This window comes from Hermetia illucens, chromosome 6 (assembly GCF_905115235.1).
Source record: "Hermetia illucens chromosome 6, iHerIll2.2.curated.20191125, whole genome shotgun sequence".
NCBI classification, from domain to species: domain Eukaryota; kingdom Metazoa; phylum Arthropoda; class Insecta; order Diptera; family Stratiomyidae; genus Hermetia; species Hermetia illucens.
In genome coordinates, this window is record NC_051854.1 from 55,426,559 (window position 1) to 55,448,513 (window position 21,955).

The following is a 21,955-nucleotide window of genomic DNA, read 5'->3' on the forward strand; positions in this document are numbered from 1 at the left end:
GATGGCATCATTTCTACTTTAGTAATAGAAGGAATAGATGCACTGGGTCTACATATTCGGAACATATACCACGCAATACTAGACACACGTTCATACTCTAATTACCTAGCTTGATGTGAAGGTGATATTTATTCCCAAACCTGTGAATTTCATAAAAAAGTTTCCAACATATCAATCTAACTTCGTTTCTACTAAAAGGATTGGAAAGACTAGTAGATCGGTTCATAAGGGATACATACATTTGTAGATGATCACTTCACTGTAAACAATATGCCTACCTGAAAGAGAAATCTACGGAGACATCGCGCCATGAGCTCCCGATAAAAAATGGAGAACAATCTACATATCACTCTTACGGGCTGCTCACGTGGAGGGGTTTTTCTCTTATATTATAGTTCCTGGTAATGGACATTTTGCTATGATCCCTGGAGGACATAAAGGGCTTTGTGCAAGTATAGCTCTAATAATTATCGGAACGTTTGTAGACACAGTAATCGCTAGAATGCAAATCTGCAGCTGGTGACTTCCGTTGCGGACTCACGGTGGACGCTAGAAAGACTGGCCTAGTTATGTTCACTATAAATTTCAAGTAAGGCAACTACATGCTACCCATCTTATCAGGGGCGAGAATCCAACAGGTTCAAATAGTGAAGTACTTAGGAGCAGTTCTTGACTTCAAGCTAACGTGGAACCATCATATCAGGAACAATATCAGAAACCCTGCAGATTACTCTATGATTGTGATAAATAAGACCTGGAGCGTTTCACCCCTATAAATTCATTGAATGCACACATCTCTATAACAAGGCCCATTTTAATATATGCATGAATTCCCTGGTGACCAAGATTGAAAAGGCTCGGTTGTTTAGGTATTATTGGAACAATTAGTACAATCCCGATCGCGGACTTCCAGACAATCTATCCCCTATCCATTTGGAGATGAAACGGAACGCAGTTAACGACGCATATGTAAATTTCTTGGTAAGCATTTGATAACTCTGATACCTGCTGATCATATGGTCTTCAGATTTGTTTTGAAACTTGGCTAAGAGAGGGAATGAGCGTATCAGGGTGCTCAGACATCGCTGAAAATAGAGGCTCGCCAAGGGTGTAAATCTACAATGGTGGGACCAGCCAAAGTTTGGCATCCGGCCGCCCACTGACAAATGTAATAATAATCACCGGTAAGCGCAAGATTATATTCTCTCCTACACTGTTCCGTAGACCTGTAGTGTACCGTTACGGTCTTGAATGAAGTATTGTAACACAGTTCAAGGTCTTGATCCAATTGAGTTATCGCACCAACGATGATTATTATTATTTTCCCAAGAACATCTATTCGTATTCAAGGCATGAATTCGGTTTTCATAGTGAATAAATTTCTGTTCCTTTTTGCCGCTTATTACAACTAGTGTACAGTAGTACAGCCAATTAGAAGGTAATTATATTTAGTTAAGCTTCTCTGAAAGTTACGACCTTTTAAAAATTCAAAGGATAATTAATAAGGATGAATAGAGAAGAAAATCTCCAAAGACACTAAGAAAAGACAACTTCCTAATTATATCCGCAAGGACGGACGTCTCTTTCAAAATCTTATTATGCTTATTGCATTTATATTAGATTTCCATTATAATTGAAATTGAGAACCCAGACTGACTGCAGTATTGTCACTTAAGTGATGATGTCGGTTATCGACAAATTTTTAATTTCTTCTGATTGTCTTTTAGAGAACCACAGCAGACTCAAAATCTTTAGTCCCTAGCCTAGAATATATAATAACCAGTACAACCGTCATCCTAATAGAACTCCCTCAAAATATTCAATGAACTCTTTTTTGAAATAATATAATTTATTTTAGTAAAAAATGAAAAGCTCAGCTTCTTCCGTTCATTCCAGTATTTATAAATGTTCACTACGCCATTTGTTTTATTAAATATATATTTACTTTTATTGGTTAAACACTATGAAATCAAAAAGTCCAAAGCCTTTTCTTTATTGTTATCGAATCGTAGAAGTGCGTCCGATATTCTGGACTCGTCAAAGCCTAAGTCTAAAAGCTCACTGAGCGGGATGAGATGTTCGACAATCTGAAAGAAATGCATGAAAAACCGTTAAACTTCGTTTTGAAAAAAAGAGCTACAGAGTTCACTTTGCAGCAAAAATTAATTGTTCATTGCTTCTAAAACAACGGAAGAATTATGTACCTTTTTATCGTCATTCCCGAAACGTTCAGCTATACGAGAAACCAGCTCCAAGGGAAATCCCATTGAACTGATATTTTTTGCAAGCGACTGGGAGGAAGGCGAGAGTTTCATGAATGTTTCGTCTATGGGCTTGGATTTAGTCGTGACAATTGAATCGTTCATTTTACCTATTGAGTGAAAATTACATCAGTCATAATCACCTCCTCCAAGGATATTCACAGCTTACCATCATAATTTTCAATAGTTTGACTATTATTCCTAATCCGACGATTCTCTGAATCCCGTATCTCTTCGTTTAACTCACGTAAAATATCAGGAACGCTTTTGGATTTGTTCTTAACGGAAGACGACGTTGCTCCTTCATATTCCGTTAATGAATCCTCAATATCACGAAAAGTGACGACATTTTTAGTAGTGGCTACCGTGGCTAGTGTCGTCGTTTTTGTTGTAGCCTCCATCACAGAATTTGAGTTTTGATTGGGTTGAATTACATTAAGAGGATAGTTTACATTACTGTACATGTAATTATCATAGTTAATGGGATTGGGTAAAGGTTGCGGATAGTAATAGAAATCAGACGGCTTTGTTACTCCATTCATGTTGATGGAGTTCTGCATTCCTTGCGAATTATTGTATGTCGGGTAGAAATGGTTTGCGTTTTGTAAACAAAGTGGCGGAGACGTGATGTAGATCCCACGTTCCGATTGCTCACTTAAAGCTTCTTTATTTTTAGCAGCCGTATTACAGTTTTCGCCATTCTCAGCAGTTTGTGGGTAAGGCTCTAAATTCTGCTGGTTGGTATTAGCATTGTTGGGAAGTGATTCCCCCCGTTGTTCTTCTGGAACAGGTGGTGATAGCGAATGATCATGATTCTGATTACATGGACTTGATGAAGATGTATTGGAATGCAGTTGAGTAACATTTAAAACCTGAGCTAGAATATCTAAATCGTTTATTGTTTTCAATTCAACATTATCGAATGGTGACGACGTGTCGTTCTCGAAATCCGAATAATTTATCTTACTAAAATTCTGTTTAGCCATCTGATTATTGTAGCCACCTTGATTGTAGGAATCAGGCACTATAGTCGGTGTAAGAATTGTATCGAAGCGTTGCTGCGGAGGATTATATTGCACTTGGATGGGCGTGGATTCGATACTTTTTGTTTCTGTTTCTTGTATTGCGGTCGCCCCCTCATCACTTGCCGAATCATCTTCCGATGAAAGGTCTTCAGTGCTAGGGTAACTGACTGCTGTTAAGAGTTTCTTCTGTTCCTCTTCAATCCTTAATCGTTCATTCTCTCGCTTTCGTATACGTTCCCGCCGTGCATCACGCTCCGCTTCACGTACTTTTTTCCATTCATCAATTCGTCGTAAAACATTCTTTTCGAGACTAAAATCATAGGTTAGTTGGTTAAGGCATGGAATGTCGTCGGCATTAAGTCGCTGGCAAACACTTTGCGGTAGGGATACTTTTGGTGGCGGTTTGTAACGTTCAGAGATTTTTACTGGAACATTTTCCATGTAATTTGGAGGACTCTGTGACATTATCTTTTGACGGGTGTGCCTTGTCTGAAAAATTAAAAGAGGAGGGTATGAATATGGTTTTCATTTTTCTGGAAAGTGTTAACCTTATTTCGACTTCATAAATAGAATTCAAGTCACAATTTCTTAATATGTATTATATTATTCTGTTAAGGGAAAGTCGCACCGCGTCCTTAAAGAACTATTGTAACTCAACTACTTCCACTTCCGTGTTTTAATTAACACGTCCATTGAAGCGAAAGTAAGCCAATGATACCTTTTAGACAGGTAATTATGATTTTGAAGTAACAGCGCCTACTAAGAAACAGCACAGACAGATCTTGGGTGCCGAACAGTAAAGATCGGTTAATTTTCAGGTTATATTTGATAATAGCAATGGTGACTACCGCAGGCAGATTTAGCATAGTTAATCAGGTATATTGCATTGTGTGGTGAACTGTCGGTTGAAACTTAGTTACAAATATCACTACATACAGAAGAAACTCAGTGTCCTGACAAACTGAGAACTTTGGTTATGCTAGTAATAGTTTCTAACTCTTGCTAGCTCCTTTTTCATGCAGATGTCATGAACATAATCGGAAAGGAGAGATTGTCGATAAAAGTGTTCTATAAAAGGAAATTAGATGACTCAGTGGTTAGAACGCTAGGCTCTCGTAGTAGACAGCCGCGGTCCGAATCACACTGGTGGCAGAGCGATTTGTATCACGACTGGATGTCAGTTACTAGTCAACTCAGCTGTGAATGCATACCTGAATCAAATCAAGGTAATAATCACGGGTGAGAGCAATGCTGACCACATTAATTTCTACAGTGCCTCTAGTGTATCGTTACGGTATTGAATGAAGTGCTCTCTCTCTTATTGGGCCAACGATTATTATTATTATAAGAAGCAGCATCGGTGACAAAATACGGCCTTGACGGACTCCGCCGAACCAACCGACATCGTTACTCTGAGTCGGAGAAAGCGAACAGTTTGGAGACTCTCATCATTTATAAGATTATTTCTACACCTTATTCAATAGCGGAAGATTGTAACCGACAATAACTGTCACTCTTTTTAGTTATCTTTTGCGACATGCAGAGAATATTTTGAGCGAATTTTTTTTTCTACCCCGTGTCCGGATAGCTCAGTGGTTAGAGCACACGGCTGTCGTACGGAAGGTCGCGGTTCAAATCTCACTGGTGGCAATGGGATTTGTATCGTGATTTGACGTCGGATACCAGTCGACTCAGCTGTAAAGTACCTGAGTACCTGAGTCAAATCAGGGTAATAATCTCGGACGAGCGTAATGCTGACCACATTGCCTCCTACAGTGTTCTGTAGTGTACCGTTACGGTCTTGAATGAAATGCTCTAATACACTTCAAGGCCCTGATCCAATATGGATTGTTGCGCCAACGATTATTATTATAGAATATTCACCAAGTTGGTGAGCATGTATTCATTTAGTAATAGCTACGTAGGGTTTTACCCACCTACTCGCTTACTACTGGAAGTCTAAATGTTTTTCGACCATTCGGAGAAATGTGCTTCCCAATTACCCGCTTAGCACCTGAATCTATCGTTGTCGTTCCCGAAATATCGATATTTGCTTAATAAAATAATCACTACTAGCGACAGAGACGGTGTTACGTTTTAATTTCCTTAAACCGTTTCGTTAGTAACACCGCGAATAACACATTGATTATATTATTTTTGATTGTTTCGTGTTTACTTTATTGTTGGAAACGTTCATTGCACTTTTGTTTAGTTTTCTGTTTGTTCGAAAACGAGCGTGTTCCTTTGAATTTGTTTTAAGTCATCGGAACGGTCTGTTTCTCCTTAAACTTTATTGGCTGAACCCATATGAACTCTAACTCATAAATTTTGAAGAAAATTACACGAAGAGATATGACCTTCGTTCAATTCAATTTTACTCATATTATGAAAGATAGGGAGAATAGTTAGGGGTGATTTCGTTTTGCTACAGGGCTTCATTCGTAGTTTAAGTTGTTTTGGTTTGGTTGAAAAAAAATCTGTAGCGATATAAAAGATGATGTAGGGCCTTCTGCACCCGTCATTGGTGTAGAAATAAGAATGTCACCTTCTGGCGGCGAAACCCAGAGTCTTAAGTCCTTCAAATGGAGCCGCAGTTTGCTTTGGCGGGGGTCACTGCGGATGCTACCAAATTTAACAACGCACTCGTGGGCCTGAACTAGAAGTCCGTTGCGCTCATCGACGGAGTGGAGGCTTCTATGCTCGTCTGAAGGAGCAATTAATAAAGAGTCTGTCGGAAAGTGAGACACTGAATCATATACTAACAGATATGGCGTTGATGAATGTTATGCGTTCGCGAGGGCGGACTAGAATGCGTTTGACATCTCGCGAAATGGTCAATCAAAACTATGGTCACTGGGGGACGTGGTGACATCTACCCGAATTAACGACACCCTTAGTAGGCGAAATTTTCTAGTGGACAGAGGTCTCGAGTCCTCCTCTCACCAGCTCCAACAATTTGATTCCACAATAGTTAAAATTAACAGCAAAAAACTCCACGCTTATAAACACTTACGAGTACAGGCAAGTAGACGTGAGTCTTGGCTTGCGTAGGATTTTTTCTTGCTGCTTCACTTTACCGGGCGTTAATATTCCCATATTGGGCGGGACTTTCTATATCACTATACACTCGTGGACATAAATCATAGATCGTTAGGGAAAATTTTAATTTGCCAGAACTACACTCCTTCTGATCCCTAAATCTAATGGAGAATAGCGGAGACTGGAAGGTTGTGAATGCTTAGAGGATCCCGGACCGGTACACCACTTCTCTCATCCAAGGCTTCCCGACAAAGTGTCTAATCGCCAACTTCGGCACTTAACCTTCATAAGCCAGTTTACTTCGGCGATTGCACATTTGCCCGGTAAAGACCACTCTCATTCCAGGCGCTGCAGCCGGACTTCAAATACTCGATCGAGAAGACCAAATACACAATCAATGAGTTCCCTATTTTTGACTCACCTTCCTATATCTGTTGCAAGTTTTCCGAAAACGGACCATCTATTCCGGCCGTTATCTATATGGAAATATTGCGTTCAATGCAGGATCTTTCGCACCTCGGCATTGGGACAATGAACAGACAAGTACTGAGGACGTTGGGAGTAATTCCACCTATCAGCGCCAACGATGTTGTAGAGGTGATCATACCAGCCGGAAGAGAACAGGGCGACATTTCAGTTGAACTTCCGAAAGCAAAGAGCTGGTAGTATTGATTGGTAAGAAAGTGCAGTCTAACGTAATATTTAAACTATCGTCCGATTTGGCTTTTTCATCACTCCGTAAAGATTTTAGACCGCATTCGCGAAATTTTATTGAAATCATCATCAATTAAACCAGCTTTATCAAAACTGGGATAATATCTCAGCGATATATTCTATGCAATTAGTTATAGATTCGAAGAGCAAATTGCAAAGGGTAGCAAGTATATGAAAATTGTTCTTGTGTGTGTGTTCAAAAAGAAAGCACCCTTTCGTCAATTCCTTTGGTTCTCGTAATGGGGACTGTCATACAGTATATATATCATCCAACGACCAACACACAGTTATGTTTTCCTAACGCGTCACAAGAAAAATGATCTCTAGAATTTTTTTGTTGAACTCTCAGGAAGAAAAAAAAACATAACATAGACAATACTGAGAGGGAAAACAACAAAGTCGGGAACATAAACAACTTTGTAATAAACAAGTCCAAAGAAAATTTCTCAGAGGAGGAAGTAGCACCCCTCCACAAGGGGATGAACTATGCTTTAAAGGAAGGGAGACTTCCATAATTGTGGGTATCGAAGCGGCCATCCAATACCGCAAAACAGACGAAAAGGAAACCGTGAGAAAAGATCTAGCCAAAATTGTACTAGACGATGCAAAGGACAAAAATACCAAAATAAGGAATAATAAATGAACGCAAACAAGCCAATGCGATTGTGATCCTGAACGAAGTGGTATACGACGAAGCAGTCATGGGCAAGTTGAATAACAGAAACTTTTACGAACTGAGGAAAGCCCTCCTACCAGATTCGATAAAGCGGGTGGAAGAAACGATCAGAGAATGCGATGGTATCATTGGAAACCTATCAACAGTGCAAATGTCCAATTCAACTCTTCCAAGGATGAGATGTCTGCCTAAAATCCAAAAACCTGAAAATAAAATGAGAGAGACACTCACCACTCGCCACTCGGCAGATGGTAAGCGGTTGTCCGGTAGCATTTAAAGTCGAAAAGTTTGCCTAACTCTGAGAAAAGGGAGAACTCAAACTTCATTCACTGGGGTGATTATATTTGCCGGCACAACCAAGCGTGGAATTCATTCTCGACAGAAAACCTCTGCACAAGTTTGTTCAGTAATGTCTTTCAGCGGTATTGCCTCAGGCCACTACGTGAACCTATCGATTATTGTGAGGCAGTGCCTAAAACCGTGTGAGTCTCGCAAAGGGCCAATGATGTCGAGATGGATTGTTTGGAAACGCTTGGTGGACCGAGGGAACACTCCTACCTCTTTCCTTACATGCTCTGTAGTTTTGCACTTCTGGCATGCGATGCACGGTCTGGCCGAGTAATTTCCATATTCATGGTCGGTACTTTGCGGTGACTAATCGATTCGTTGTCTGAATGTTTGGGTGCGCCAGATCGTGAACGGCGTGAAGTACTTCCTTCCGGAAATCGGCCGGAATATGTGGCCCACACAAGGGGTCTCGCAGTATATACTGGATATTGAGCCGAAGATAGGAAACTCCTTAAATGTGTATTTCGAGTTGGTCCTCAAGCTCTGAAGAACTGCGTCGTTCTTCTGCGTCTCGGCGATTGCCGGAAAATCGACGATTACGGGGATGTTGACCTTTGCAACACGTGGCATAGATTCAGCAACCACGTTGTCTTTTCCAGATAGGTGTTGAATGTCGGAAGTGAACTGGCTGATAAAGCTCAAGTGCCGAAGTTGGCGAGGGGACGCTTTGTCGGGCTTTCGTTTCACAGCGAAAGTGAGTGGCTTATGGTCCGTGAACAATGTGAACGGCCTGTCTTCAAGGGTATACCGAAAGTATTTAGTTGCAAGGTACGCGGCGAGTAACTCACGATCATAGGGGTTGTAGTTCCGTTGCGCGGAATTGAGTTGCTTGGAGAAGAAGCTCAACGGCTGCCAAATTTGATTCACTTTTTGGTAAAGAGCAACACCTTCGGCAATGTCTGAGGCAACGACGAATAAGGCTAGGGGTGCATCTTGTTGAGGGAATGTCAGAAGTGCAGTATCCGCCAGCTGTTGCTTGGTAGTCTTAAATGCCTGGGCAGCCTCTGGGAGCCACACAATCAGACGGGAGTCTTTGGTTTTCGACCCAGACAAGAAGGCGTTAAGGACCGAATGATGGTGGGCGGCCTTGGGCAAGAAACGAAATAATAGCTTAACATGCCCAAGAACTTTCTTAGTTCCTTAACAGTTTTCGGAAGCGGGAAGCTTGAAATCAATCGCACCTTGACTGGGTCCGGTTGGATGCCTTCAGGGATTATCAGGTGGCCGGGGAATCTCACCTCCGAATGTAGAAATTTGCATTTTTCAACGTTGAGTACTAGACCGGTCTCAGGGAAACGTTGAAAATGCACTCGAGGTGATCGGACTTAGAAGAAGACGCGACCCAAATATACCAAACAGAGGTTTATTAACACAGAGTGGATGAAGCTTTAAAATGTTTGCGCTGCTTCGCACAGTCCAAAAGTTATCCGAGTGAACTCGGAGAGGCCGAAAGGTGTGCATATTGCCGTTTTCGGAATGTCTTCGAGAACTACAGGGATCTGATGGTATGCCTTGACTAGGTCCAAGGACGAGAAGATACGGCAGTTTGCGATAGGGTGCGTAAAATCGTGAACAAGTGGGGTGGGGTATCGGGTCTGGAATCGTTTGAGCATTTAGACGTCTGTAATCGCCACGATGATTTAGGAACCATGTGAAGTGGCGAAGACCAACAACTGTCTGAAGGTCTAAAATTCCCTGCTTAAGAAGTTCATCGAACTCTTTCCGCGCAACTGCGAGCTTCTGAGTGTTGATGTGCTGCTGAACATCATGCTTAATGGGCTAAGAGAGTTTACGGTAATGATGTTGCGGTATTTTTGAAGAAATGCGCGAATACGTGCGTCGGCAACGTCTTCAAAAACAATGGAAAGAACGCTGGGTGAGCAGGATGAGATTCTTCCTACTTACGACCCGCTATTTTAATTGCCTATAAGAGCAGTCCTCGAGGACATCGGAGACAAGCCCTACTGCCTCTTCCTCCAGCCCGATCAACGCGTAATGAGATCAAATGGCATCCGCTGTAACGCCGGCCAAAGTGAATTGGGTGTCGAGTTGGAGGAACCATGCTGCCGGACTTAATAACTTAACCTATTTAATAATGTAAATTTATTATCTGCTGGGGCGACGTTGTAATGTGATGGTTCCGTTGAGAAATGACTGGCTAAGGAAGGTAAATCGGCTGTTGATGCGGAGCACCGCTACTGCTGTTTATTGTCCTTTTTGTCGAGTTTTTGAGGCTGCAGGTTCTGGGAATTCGGAACCTGTGTTGTTGATCCTGAGCTCGTTCCTGAACAGGGGGGAACTGAATTCATGGAAGCGCTGTTTCTTTTTATATAATATAACTTCGGATTTTTCTTGAATTTGCACTGGACTTTGGAATCTGCTGGAAGAATAGTGTAAGCACTTTAGCTGTGATTGGTGGTAGAGCCTGAACTTTGAACTCTGAAGTAGTGGAGCTCGCTGGACTGGGCGTCGAAGGAGCAGGCGCACTTGAGGGCAAGGGTCTTGATTTTGCAGATATAAACTCCTTTCCATGTGGCGTCCTATTAAATGTCAATTCATAACTCTGATTTGGTGAAATTTTCACACATATTGTTCCGAGGAAACTAGGGGTGCTACCTTCAAATCGTATTGGTTGGTAAGTTGGAGAATTCGAATTTATTGTACAGGCTGAGAAATGATGGGACGGCTGCTTTGACCGAATTGTTGAATGTTGCGGATATTTTTTTCCAATTTCCGAAGAAAAGCGTCTGTGGTTGGAACTAGTCCTGCTAGTCTTTCACGTACTGTCTCCTGCTCAAGAGCTTGACTAGCTTCTTGGTTTTCTAGGTATTGCTCAGGTTTCTTAGATGTAGTGGGTCTAGTGGGCCTTCTCTTGCGATTTTTACCCTTAGATCTGGTTCTGGATGGGAAAGGTTTTGCTGGTCACGTGGACGATATCGACTCTGTTGATGCAGGTGAAACTGGGGGAAGAGGAATTGGTGTCGTCGTAGTTTTGTAATCTCCCATTTCCGTTATCGTTGGTTTCTGGTTGAGAACCTGAGCCTTGATCTTTGACTTGGCGTCGAAGATAAAACCGAAGGTGATTCAGTAGTTTTTGTAGTCGTAGTTGAATGAGTCTTAATTCTTTGCCTGCAGTCTTTCACACTGAACCTCGGTCGATCTTGTGAACGGAATTTATTCATTGGTCGTAATCTGGTCACAGTTCTTGTACTTTCGGTTTCTGGTGCCGGAGCCGATGAAGAAGAAGCTTCACCCTTTATTGGTTCTTGACTAGATGCTGTTTTTTGGTTCGATGTAGTTTCAGCAACGATTGGAATCACATTAATTTCTGGAACTGTAGTCCCTTCTGAAGGATTGAGGACCAGATTTCTAGTATCTGGAATCTATACCGTTGGATTTGCTTTGTCGTCCGGGGTCACCAATTTAATTAAAATTAATTTGTTTGATTTATAATAATTGATTAATTGATTTTTTCCTGTCAGAATCAAACGAACGTATTGCAAAGTTTATCCCGTCGAAAAGCACGAACACTTGCGAAACTGGCCATCATTCACTAGCACGACATATGTTCAGAATGGGAATCCTTCAAGATGATACGTGCCCACCCTGCAATGAGGAAGCGAGGACTACCGAGGACATATCAGATATCAAATTTATTGCAGCGGGTAGCATCGCATCCACTAATGGAAAGCCAGCGACTTCAGTGGAAGTGACAACGCCACTGTAGAGCGTCTTCAATTACTGGGGTTCGAGATCTCGCCAATGCTGAATAGCGTACGTAACCTAAATTAAGTTCCGTTCTGTAATTGAAAGCCTTTGCAGTGTCGTCCGCCCTGTTCCCTCTTTCTCGAAGACAATGAATGCCATCTCTTTACTATGTAGATGAAGGATCAGTGAAAACCACGTTCGAAATGAGGACTTTTGTGACCGAAATGACGTCGTACCCATCGTCTCCCATGATATGATTAAGTCATCAATGCTGTTGATAGCTTTCTAGATAGAGTCGGAATGATCGCAATGGAAAACAGCCGACCAAACTGCATTGACAATCCACCCGACTCTACCTGGACCAACCTTGCAAACGAGAGAGGTAGCAAACCTGGTCAAGACGAGTCAATTCCGCTACCGAATGGGATGAAGGCTTGAGACAAGGAAGGTCAAGTTCAGTCCGTAAAATAACCGTCACCTCCGCAGTTGAGGTTGGGCAGATTGCATTCTGTAATGACTCAACGCAAAATGAATTGCAATAGGAAAATTACGTTAAAGGACCTTGCAACCAAAAAGCAAGGTGCTCGAATTGGCATGACCGCCAGCTAAATAAAGTTGCGTCAATAAAAACTTTCTACTTTCCTATCAGCACTACTAATTGGAAATGATTCACAACACTTGAATGCAGCGGGCAGACAGGTCAGGCGATTAATTTCAGCCTCTGGTGTTTCGAGTGTAATGAAAAAATACAGTTTTTTTTTCAGATAAGGTATGTCAAGGTGGTTTCATTGGTTGTTACATTGTGGGCTAATTTTCTTGCCCATTTGGGAGCACTTTTATTGGAGTACGTCTCAGGGCTGCTAACGTCAACAGTCACGAGACCGACTTTTGTTGATTCCAGTGCAACGAAAACAAAACAAAAAAAAAGCTATGAATCACTGTCTCATTGATTACCTGACCTCTTGGCCGTCCCAGTGACATTATCTCCGAATTTTCAAGTACTTTCTAGGCGAGAGCATACAAAGTAGTTTTTTAATCAATTGTTTACATTCTGATACGTTCAATAATTACTCATAGCGGATAAGCTTGTTGGTAACTTTGGACAATGCAAATGTGATTTGGATAAATTCCGCACCTTGCTGATTAGACAGAATATCAGGGGATTTCAATTCGTACTATAATGTTCTAGGAAATTCGTCTTAAATTCAATTAGTTCGTGACGAAACATTTTTTTGCAAGACGAAAAAATGAGCAATTTTAACCTGATACAAAGCGTTAGGCGGAATTTACCTTGTTTCTTTCACTTGAGTCATTACACCAGTTTTACGCCAAATTGTTAAAGCTTTTTATTTTCCCGGAGAAATTTATAAATCACTGAAACGATTTTTTCCACTGCTCCTGCTATTGTCCTGTCAAGTTGACGTCTTTATATATGACATTTATGAGTGACAGATTCGTAAGAAGCGCCAATGTAAGAAAGAAAAATTTAGAACCGGTTAAACACTGGCGGTGAGTAGATTTAGAAAGCTTGTTTTGGATAATAGTTGTCGAGAGGCGGGAGACAGATTTTTAAAAAGAAAGGGTGAGCATTGGCAAGCCATTCTGCAAAATCGACTAAGCAAGTGGAAAAAATGTACTAAAAAGACTCGAAAGTGAATTTAAATAGAAATTGAATAGAATTGGGTTAGTCTTTACTAAAGAAACGCCTTGGCATTCGAATAATTGTTCAAATTTGCTCGACTGCAAAGAACTTATATGACTCAATAGCGACTTATTTCTTATTTATTTACTAATTGAAAAATACATAGAATATATAGATAGATAGATTTATAAATGGATATTGTTCTGAGAAGAAGGAGCAAGTAAGTAGATTAATTTACTCTTAAAACTAAGGAAGGAGAGCGATCCAAAGACTTTAAGGTGCTGGAAGACGGGCATAATCTCGAAATCGGAGAGTGAAAGTAGTTTCGAGCTAAGTGAAGACGACTTCAAAATACGTGTACTACGGGGAGCTAATGCGGAATATAACATCTGAGCTGGAAGAGCAGTCTATCAAGCAATAACAGAATTTGAAAATAGTATACATATTAAAGAAAATTCGGCATTGTTGCAGGGAAGGCAGATTGAGTGTGTGAAGCCCATATTGAGGAAAGTTCCCTTTGAATAAGGGAGATCGGGTAAATTTGCACTGTATAGCTTCAGTTGCAGTTGCGGAAGGAAAACCAGACTACAACGCAACATCCACGGATGGTCCTGACGAGGAAGTTGAAAAGTGTTAGGGAGGACTGTATTGAGGTCGAAGAAGCGATGTAGGATAAAGCTAGACATTTTGGAGGCACTATTAATGATATCAACGAAATGGGAATTGTAAAGTGGGAAAGTTTATAATGAAGATTATACCCAATTCTTGAAATGAAGTCAGCAGTGATCGGGGTTATCCATCAAGAGAGAAAGAAAAGGATATTCTTCCTTTTCTTTAGCCTTTGTTCTGTTCACAAGCGGGGTTGACTCATCGTTATCGGTTGCACCATTTTGCTCTGTCAAATGTCTGATCTGGATGTAGACACGAGGCTTTCGAATCGGCATCCAGTGTATCAAGTTACCGTTGCTTCGGCCCTCCAATGTTATACATGCGAAAAGGCGGTACACAATTTTTTTTTCACAGAATATAATCATGTGGAACATGAAATGAAAGGGCTCAATTAGTAGTTTTCGAATCTGATTTTACTTTTGACACTGCGTGACACATAGGGGAGTGAGGGCTCAAAATTTGTGCACGAAAAGTGTTACAGATCTCGTTCTCAGAACCTATCCAAAAAAAAAATCTGAAAAAATTACAACTGTGTATCCATACGATGTTCAGGCCTCAAAGTACATTCCACTTCGATATCTGCCTAAACTAAATTAGTAATAGCATATTACATTATTTTCCAATTTTCCCGGAAACCACCATCATTGTAAATAATAATATAATACACAATAATATAATACAAAGTTTGAATAAAAAGAACTATTATTAACAAAGTTACAGAAGGTAAAAATTGTGTATTTCACTTGAATTTATCACACTGTAAGACGTGTACGATGTCATCGTCATATAAACTGAACTCATATGAACCGCGAAGTTAGAGTTTGGAAATATTATACATATTTTTAGAGATTTTTTTGAGTTTTTTGGTATGCACGAAAACCAGTTTAAAAAAAAGCAAACAAACGCTCTAAGTTACGTTTTCAATCGAAAACTGCACCACCAGTAGTCGATATTATTTGGATGGTGAGTTTTTAACTGCAATGAATATATGAACTAATGAAGTATGAACTACCTTGGAATAATGCCTGATGGCAAACTTTGATCTAAATTATATTACATGGACGTCATCACTCCTCCTCCTATCAATTTGTTGGTATCCATTTTTTGGTTATACTTTTTGATTCCTTTGTTCGTAATATTGTGAAATATGGTACTGTTATATGTTTTCTAGTTATAACTACGATTACCTTGAACCAAATTAGTTCACTCTGCATGTTTTAAAATTTCACGTATAATTTTTATCCTGGCTTTGTGAATTTTTTACAATGCATGTATTTTTGTAAATGTGACTACAGTTACGTTCTTGGTGGTTTTACGTGAGTACCAGTCGACTTAACTTAACCCCACGGTCTTCTTAGAACACGTATTGATTTTGTGACCACAATCGGAGCCCCGCTGTCACCGGCAAGAATGGTACCAGTCTATAATGATTAAATGGCTCAGCATTCACTCTGTTGGATGCAAGATATCCCCAAACTCTACCGAACTAAGGAGTATGGCACCCGAGTTAAAACGCAACTCCACTTTTGAGACCCGAAAGTCTCCTTGTCCGTTTGGTTGTAACTATAACCCCCAATAAACTTCCACTAGGGGTCAACCGGCACATGAACCAGGAATTCCGCTGAGACATGTAAATAATTCAAAGGGCTATCCCGGTTACCACGGTACCAGTATACTTCTGGTAAAGTTTCTTGACCGAAACCATCTCAGATGAGTCTTCGTACAGATGTGTCTGATAGCTAAAGTAAATACAGCGTTTTCCGGTACCACCGCGTAGAGGTTCTCCTCGGTCACTTGGTTTTGGTCTGTCCGACAAGGTTGCTGCCTCGTATTTCTTGCCGCCACCTCAGAGTACCAAATGGGACTATAGTGCAATCTTGATAATCTGGCAGTTCATTATTCCGGTGAGTTAGGTAATTCGACGCCTACGGGAGACGTAATCAAGTGATCACCAAGATATGTAAAAACCCAAAATTCTGGGTAATGCAACGGATACATTGTGCTTCCACCCATCATCCTCCCTATTTCTTAATCCACTATGTTGCTTGCATTGCCTTGTGCTAATCATTATTATTTATCTCTAATTCCATATTGTCTTTAATTGCACAATAAAAATTTCGACAAAAGAGAAACATGTGACACTAAGTTTGAGCGATAAAAAAGAAATAATAAATAAATTAGACCAAGGAGAATCCACGGCAAATCTTGCACCTATCTACCATTATTAAAGTCAACCGTATTAAAATGCTGCACTGACTGAAGAAAACTTGAAGAGGGGAAGGCCGCCAAACTGGTAAGTGGAAAACACATTATTCACGTAGTTTATACAATAAAAGGTTTTTGAAATAGCGATGGGTGGTTGGATAATTTTAAAAAAAGGTTTGAGATTCGTTTTTTAACTATAACGGAAAAAAAGTTATCTACCGTTTCATCAGTCGTAGAACATATGAAATATTTGTTCAAAAGACCACAACTTAAGTGCAAAGGCTATACTACTTCTGGGAAATGTCTCTGGATACCCCAAAGAAGAGGAGCTACGTTTCCAAGATAAACAAGTTCAAGTTCTATGCATACCTCCAAATACCACACCACTCTTGCAAGCAGAATGCAATCCAGTAGATCAAAATTAATTCTGAAAATTCCCCTTTCGAATATAATAAAACAAACTGATGAAATAGATATTAAAATAGGAAAACAACATTAAAGGAGCCTTTTTTAATCTAGCTCACAGCTGGGATAAAGCTAAATAGTACGATTTATAGAATTTTTTCGAACGGAAAGCAAAAACAGACTTACTTCTTTTTATAACATTTTGTATTTGCATAGCTGTTTCATGGAATAGTTTGAATTACACAAGGAATACATTACTTCATGCACAAGTTTGTATTTTCCAAGCTATACAGTGATATCTGGGCCAATTTAAAAACGTTATAAATTGGACAAGATATCACATTTTTGATTTGATTAAAAGATGCACAAATGCTACACTGTGACGAGCCAATCTTATAGTCTGGCATTGAACGCACCCAGTTCGGGTGTGTTGAATAACGAAACCTGCATTATCGCATGGCCGAAAGAAGGCATAGCCGACAAGAGGAATAAAGAAGCCGAGTCAAGTCAAGGGGAGTGGAGGAAAAATAAGTGTTTGCTGTCTGCCGATTTTTCCACTTTAAGAAAAAAGCGCAAAGTGCAACCGTGAAAAGCAAGTGACGCGACCGGGCAGGTGCATTGCGACGAAAGTGAATCGTGAATTGTGCAATTGGGCGAGATTTGTGTGCATTTTCGTTGGAAATCAATCAACAAGTGCATCGGTCGCGGCACCGCCACCCTCGTTTTCGTTCTTCTTCCGTGCGTTTTTCACGCACACAATTCAGAGAATCAAGTGTGAATCGGCGGTCGCTGACTGCGACGAAAGTGAACGCTGAAAAGAAGACGACGCAGACAAAGCAGAAAGAAACGTCGGTACGTTGGTCGGACGGTCGGAAAAAGAAGTTGGAGGAAGTAGACTACGCGGCTGTCGGAGAGGAGGACGAGGTGTTCAGGTTTCGGGCGTGTGACGGGAGCCACGGCATTTGCACTACGGCAGACAATCGGCGAAAAAAGTGGTCCTCGGTGTCGGTGAATTGTTGCGGGTCGCGTGAACAGTGCGGACCTTAGTGCGGGCAATTCCTGACCCTTTTGCCGCGATTGCAGTGGAAAGCAAGTGAAGGAAATTGTTGAGGGTCCGGCAAGAGGAAAATGGATTCGGGCGTCAAGTGCCATTGAGTGAGTCACTGCACGAACGGCGGAGCCGCGACGACGAGAGCTTATTTTTACAGATTTTCATGTTTTGTTTTCGTTCTCCGTTTCGTTAGAGCTCACCCGGATCTCGCGGCGGAAAACTGAAGAGACGACTCCTCTTCTGAAATTCGGTGAACGAGCTCAACAGAGTGGACGAAGGGTGCATTTGGTGGGCAGACGGTGTCATTTTCCGGTGGCCCTCAAAACCGCTTAGGACTCCTCGCAACGTATTGAGGACTTGACCCCGGAGTACGCGGCGAGCACTGTTAACTGGCACTCAAAAGGTTCACGTTCCGTGGTCTGTGCGCGGAAGGTGAATAGCTGGCTGGAATTGTCCCAGAGCTGCATTCGGTTGTGGGTTCTGTTTGTTGTGTGCCGGGCGTAATACAAAATCAGCGCAATTTGCGACCCAAGGATATTGAGGAGGCGCGACAAAATGACTGAATACAAATTGGTTGTGGTCGGTGCTGGAGGTGTCGGAAAATCCGCGCTTACAATTCAATTGATTCAGAATCATTTTGTGGACGAATATGATCCAACAATTGAGGATTCATATCGGAAACAAGTTGTGATAGGTAAGTAAGTGTAGGGAATAGTTTTTTACAATAATCATGGCAACATCGGGGGTAGCGCTGTAATCTCCTATTTGAATGCAATGAGGGCGGTTCCCTTTGGGGAGACTTTATCTTTATGAAGGTGGCTACCCTCGGATGCAAGGTAGTTAGCGTGCTATGGTACAGATTCCATTTGGCAATCAAATATTCTAGAACAAGAGCCTCGGCTTTAAAAACGATTTTGTTGTGCCTCTAACAATTTATTGTTATGTAAAGAGATTGCATTTTATTTTCTGTGGATGTAAGTAGCATTGCTTACATTATATAGGGTTCTTGTCTACTCCTTTGTAGGACATTCACAGTCTCTCATATTATTTACTGGTTTTCTCCTATTTCAATGAATCTCCTTGAGTTTATTATCACCACACTTAATGCTGTGCAAATGATAAGCTCATAATAGAGGGACAAGTAAAAAGATAATCGCAATCATCTATGAGTTCACCGATTGTAGATATCGGGGTACCGAGATACTCGGCCATCGCATCGCCAATGCCAATTGGAAGTTGGCTTCCAGATAGCTTTACTATAAAGGGACATCTGTGACGGCGAGAGGGATTTATTTGGTTTTGTCAAAAGCCGATTCCATACCTCGCCACACCGATATCGACAACTTCTACTATATAAGTGACAAGGGCGCTTACCGGAGCTGCGACGGGCAAATGGCGGGAAAATTTCAAATGGTTATGAACTTTAGAGACTATGCTTACCCATCAGATCCTTAAACCCTATTGATAATTGGAGCACGCCAGCAGAAGTTGAAGGGTCAATTAAAGCAATAATGAAAGCCGGGAAAAGCAATAACACTTGGAAGACATTGCAGCTGAAATCTAGAGCGAGGAACGAGGAGGTGACTTGATTCCCCAACTACGTCACTGATCGGGACAAAATATTACCTGATTGTCAATATGGCGTAACCATCGGATCGGTAATTTCTCTGAATTTTTGAACCACTTACTATCAACAATATAATGCTGATATCCATCAAATTTTCATCGACTTCAAGCAGGCATACGACAGTATCGATCATCTGGTACTCTTTAAAATATTGTTTGAATTTGAAGTTACAGTGATACCGGCTCTAATCGAAGAGTGGAGAGTATCAAACGATATCACACTCTCGGATCACAGAGGCATTGATTTCCACCCACTCCATTTCGGAATCCGCGGAAGACAGATTGGGTGATGTATAAAATAGAATTGAGCGCCCGAGTCACGATCCCTGGGAAGCGCATCAAATCCATTGCTGGAATTGAGAAGACAATCCAGATGGTCACAACTAGCACGAGAGAAGCTTTCGAAAAAAGCTGTCCACTCAAGATGCCAGAAAAGGGTAAAACACCATAGTGGAACTCGGATTTGGCAAAACAGAGAAGAACGACAAGGATGCTCCTCAATGGTGCTCTGAAGTGTGATTCAGGCGCTAGCTACAACCTACCATTAAGGAGTATATCATTTCCGACATCAACGAGTACTTTTGGACCTATTACCAGGGACCTCCAATAATTGTTCTATTCCACCGCGGACGCATTACATGGAACGTTCTTCGGATGTATAAATGAATCAACTAGGAGCCATGCGGTCGATGTATCTGCATCTACATAAATGCTATAAGATTGGGACCTAGTATTAGCTTAATAGGATCACCAGGCTCACCAGGATTTTAGGTGAGCTCAAGTAACAGTTAGATAGGCAATTTACGAAAGTTATATATGCTATAAACAACAGCTTTGCGGTGACCGGGTTTCAGGCACAATCACGATTTGATTTGGGAAAGAGATCACTTGATGAAGTTTACAATGAAGAGAATTGAATTGGAGAGTGGCCTTCTACTACTTTTCTTGTAAGAGGATTACTTTTTCGGGCTAATATCCAAAGTAAAAAAAAATACAGACGACTACGATTTTATTCAGGGTTAGGCAGCGTCTGGTGAGTTGTCTCTGCGCTGGACGAAACCGTAGTCGTCTGAATCACAGTTCACAAACATAGATGACCATGGTTAAATAACGCCTATCTTGTGCTAATTGTTTAGAGCCGTGGCTTCCTCTGCTTCTGTATAAAGGATCTTCGGAGCAGGATGGATAGTGAATAAGCGACAACATTGGTGTTTCTTATTAAACAATTTAGTAAACAGTTCTTTTTGGTCAATTAATAAAAATTGTGCATTGTGTTTTTTTAAGGTTTTGTGTAAAACAAAACCTTATTAAAATCGGTTTACTGTCTGTCTGTCGGTCTGTCCGTCACATGCATTTTTCTCGAAGACTGTTGCAGCGATTGACACCAAATTTGATGAAAAGGTAGGGACTGTGAACGCTCACGCATACAGTGAGTTCCATCCTATTACGTCGAATTTAAGGGGAGGTCCCCAAACATGTAAATGGGGGGTGCAAATTTTTTTTCACCAAATATAGTCATGTGGGGCATCAAATGAAAGGTCTCGGTTAGGGCTTTCCGAAGTTGGCCTTAGTTTGGAAATTTGGTTGAAAGGCGGGTAGTGCGGGGGGTTGTAAATGATCATTTATTTAACGGAGCCATTCTCAGAAACTGCCCAACCGAAAAATCAAGAAGCTGCCACTATGTGGTGGCTAGGCTGCGAAATACCTTCGATACCGATATCCCTTCAAATAAAGTTAATAAAAGTTAATAATAGTATATTATTATAATTTTCAGTAATTGACTGGGGGTTCTGCAGTTCATTCTAGCACCACGAAATTTTATAGCAATGTAGGCTATAATATAGAGCTTGATCCTTCCACTAGTTTGGTGGAAATTGCACTATTACTAAAAAAGTTATAATAGGTCAAAGTTATCACTCCTTTGGAAATTTAAGATTTTGAATGTCAATATCACCCGAAAGTAGATATTCTCACAAAATATATTCGTATATTACGTGTTACGTACTAATGGGACAAATTCACACTCAAATGTCTTTATAAAAGAAATATACAAAACCTTTAATACCTGAAGCGACCAGTTTCCGGTTTCGGGACTTGTTATTTTATGTAGTTGATTCAATTGTTATGATTTTATGTAATCTAAGAATCAAATCGAATTTGATTTAAATCATGATTTTTATGAAAAAATCACTCGATACAAATCATTGATTTAAATCATGATTGAATATTCTGAGATTAAGGGGGTCATCCCGTGTGAAAGCCGTTTTTTTCGCTTTTTTTTAGAAATTTTTTGTGAAGAACTGGATAAAGGTGCAAATGCGAATTTTTCACCATATATATATTAATATCTTGAGCACGCGTAGTAATTTCCAGTCCTATAGCATAGTTCATTATTGAAATACAAAGCAATTGATACATCCATCTCCAAAAAAGGTGTTTTTCTGCTGCCACAACGCCCTCTAGCATTGTGTTCATCTTAAAGAAAAAATGTAAACGTTAATTTAACGTGCGGACTTAACCACAGTCCGCAAACCATGATTATTAAAAAATATTGAAAGTTAAATTTTTGGTGCCTTGTTAAACTTC

At 40.7% G+C, this 21,955-nt stretch overlaps 2 protein-coding genes and 1 long non-coding RNA gene across 5 annotated transcripts in view; 2 read left to right on the forward strand and 1 right to left on the reverse strand.

The window, feature by feature from the left end:
- Positions 1-1,920: 1,920 nt before the first annotated feature.
- Positions 1,921-13,208, reverse strand: LOC119660151 (ubiquitin-associated protein 1). The gene is made up of 4 exons (XM_038068552.1): positions 13,062-13,208; positions 2,431-3,775; positions 2,205-2,371; positions 1,921-2,087 (listed from the first exon to the last, which is right to left on the reverse strand). The coding sequence occupies exons 2-4, from the start codon at positions 3,749-3,751 to the stop codon at positions 1,962-1,964; spliced, it is 1,614 nt and encodes a 537-aa protein (XP_037924480.1). The 5' UTR covers positions 3,752-3,775; positions 13,062-13,208; the 3' UTR covers positions 1,921-1,961.
- Positions 13,209-15,186: 1,978 nt separating this feature from the next.
- Positions 15,187-16,660, forward strand: LOC119658734. 2 transcript variants are annotated; one of them, XR_005250283.1, is made up of 4 exons: positions 15,187-15,398; positions 16,210-16,375; positions 16,432-16,461; positions 16,518-16,605. It is a non-coding gene; the product is annotated as an uncharacterized LOC119658734 (long non-coding RNA). The 2 variants fall into 2 exon arrangements; XR_005250282.1 differs by having other exon boundaries at positions 16,432-16,660.
- Positions 16,661-17,150: 490 nt separating this feature from the next.
- LOC119658733 (ras-like protein 1) overlaps positions 17,151-21,955 on the forward strand; it is a 39,190-nt gene continuing 34,385 nt past the window's right edge. The window contains exons 1-2 of one of the 2 annotated variants that reach the window (XM_038066399.1): positions 17,151-17,847; positions 17,937-18,437. In XM_038066399.1, coding sequence (XP_037922327.1) covers positions 18,299-18,437 — 139 coding nt within the window. In that variant the 5' untranslated portion in view covers positions 17,151-17,847; positions 17,937-18,298. Of the gene's footprint in view, positions 18,438-21,955 lie in introns of both variants that reach the window. The other variant, XM_038066398.1, reaches the window with a different exon arrangement.

Excerpts from the sequence above, each read along its gene's own strand:
- LOC119660151 (XM_038068552.1), bottom strand. The coding sequence starts at position 3,751 with ATGTCACAGAGTCCTCCAAATTACATGGAAAATGTTCCAGTAAAAATC. Across the intron at positions 2,372-2,430 it reads AACTATTGAAAATTATGATG|GTAAAATGAACGATTCAATT; the intron begins GTAAGCTGTGAA and ends TTCACTCAATAG. Across the intron at positions 2,088-2,204 it reads TCGGGAATGACGATAAAAAG|ATTGTCGAACATCTCATCCC; the intron begins GTACATAATTCT and ends CATTTCTTTCAG.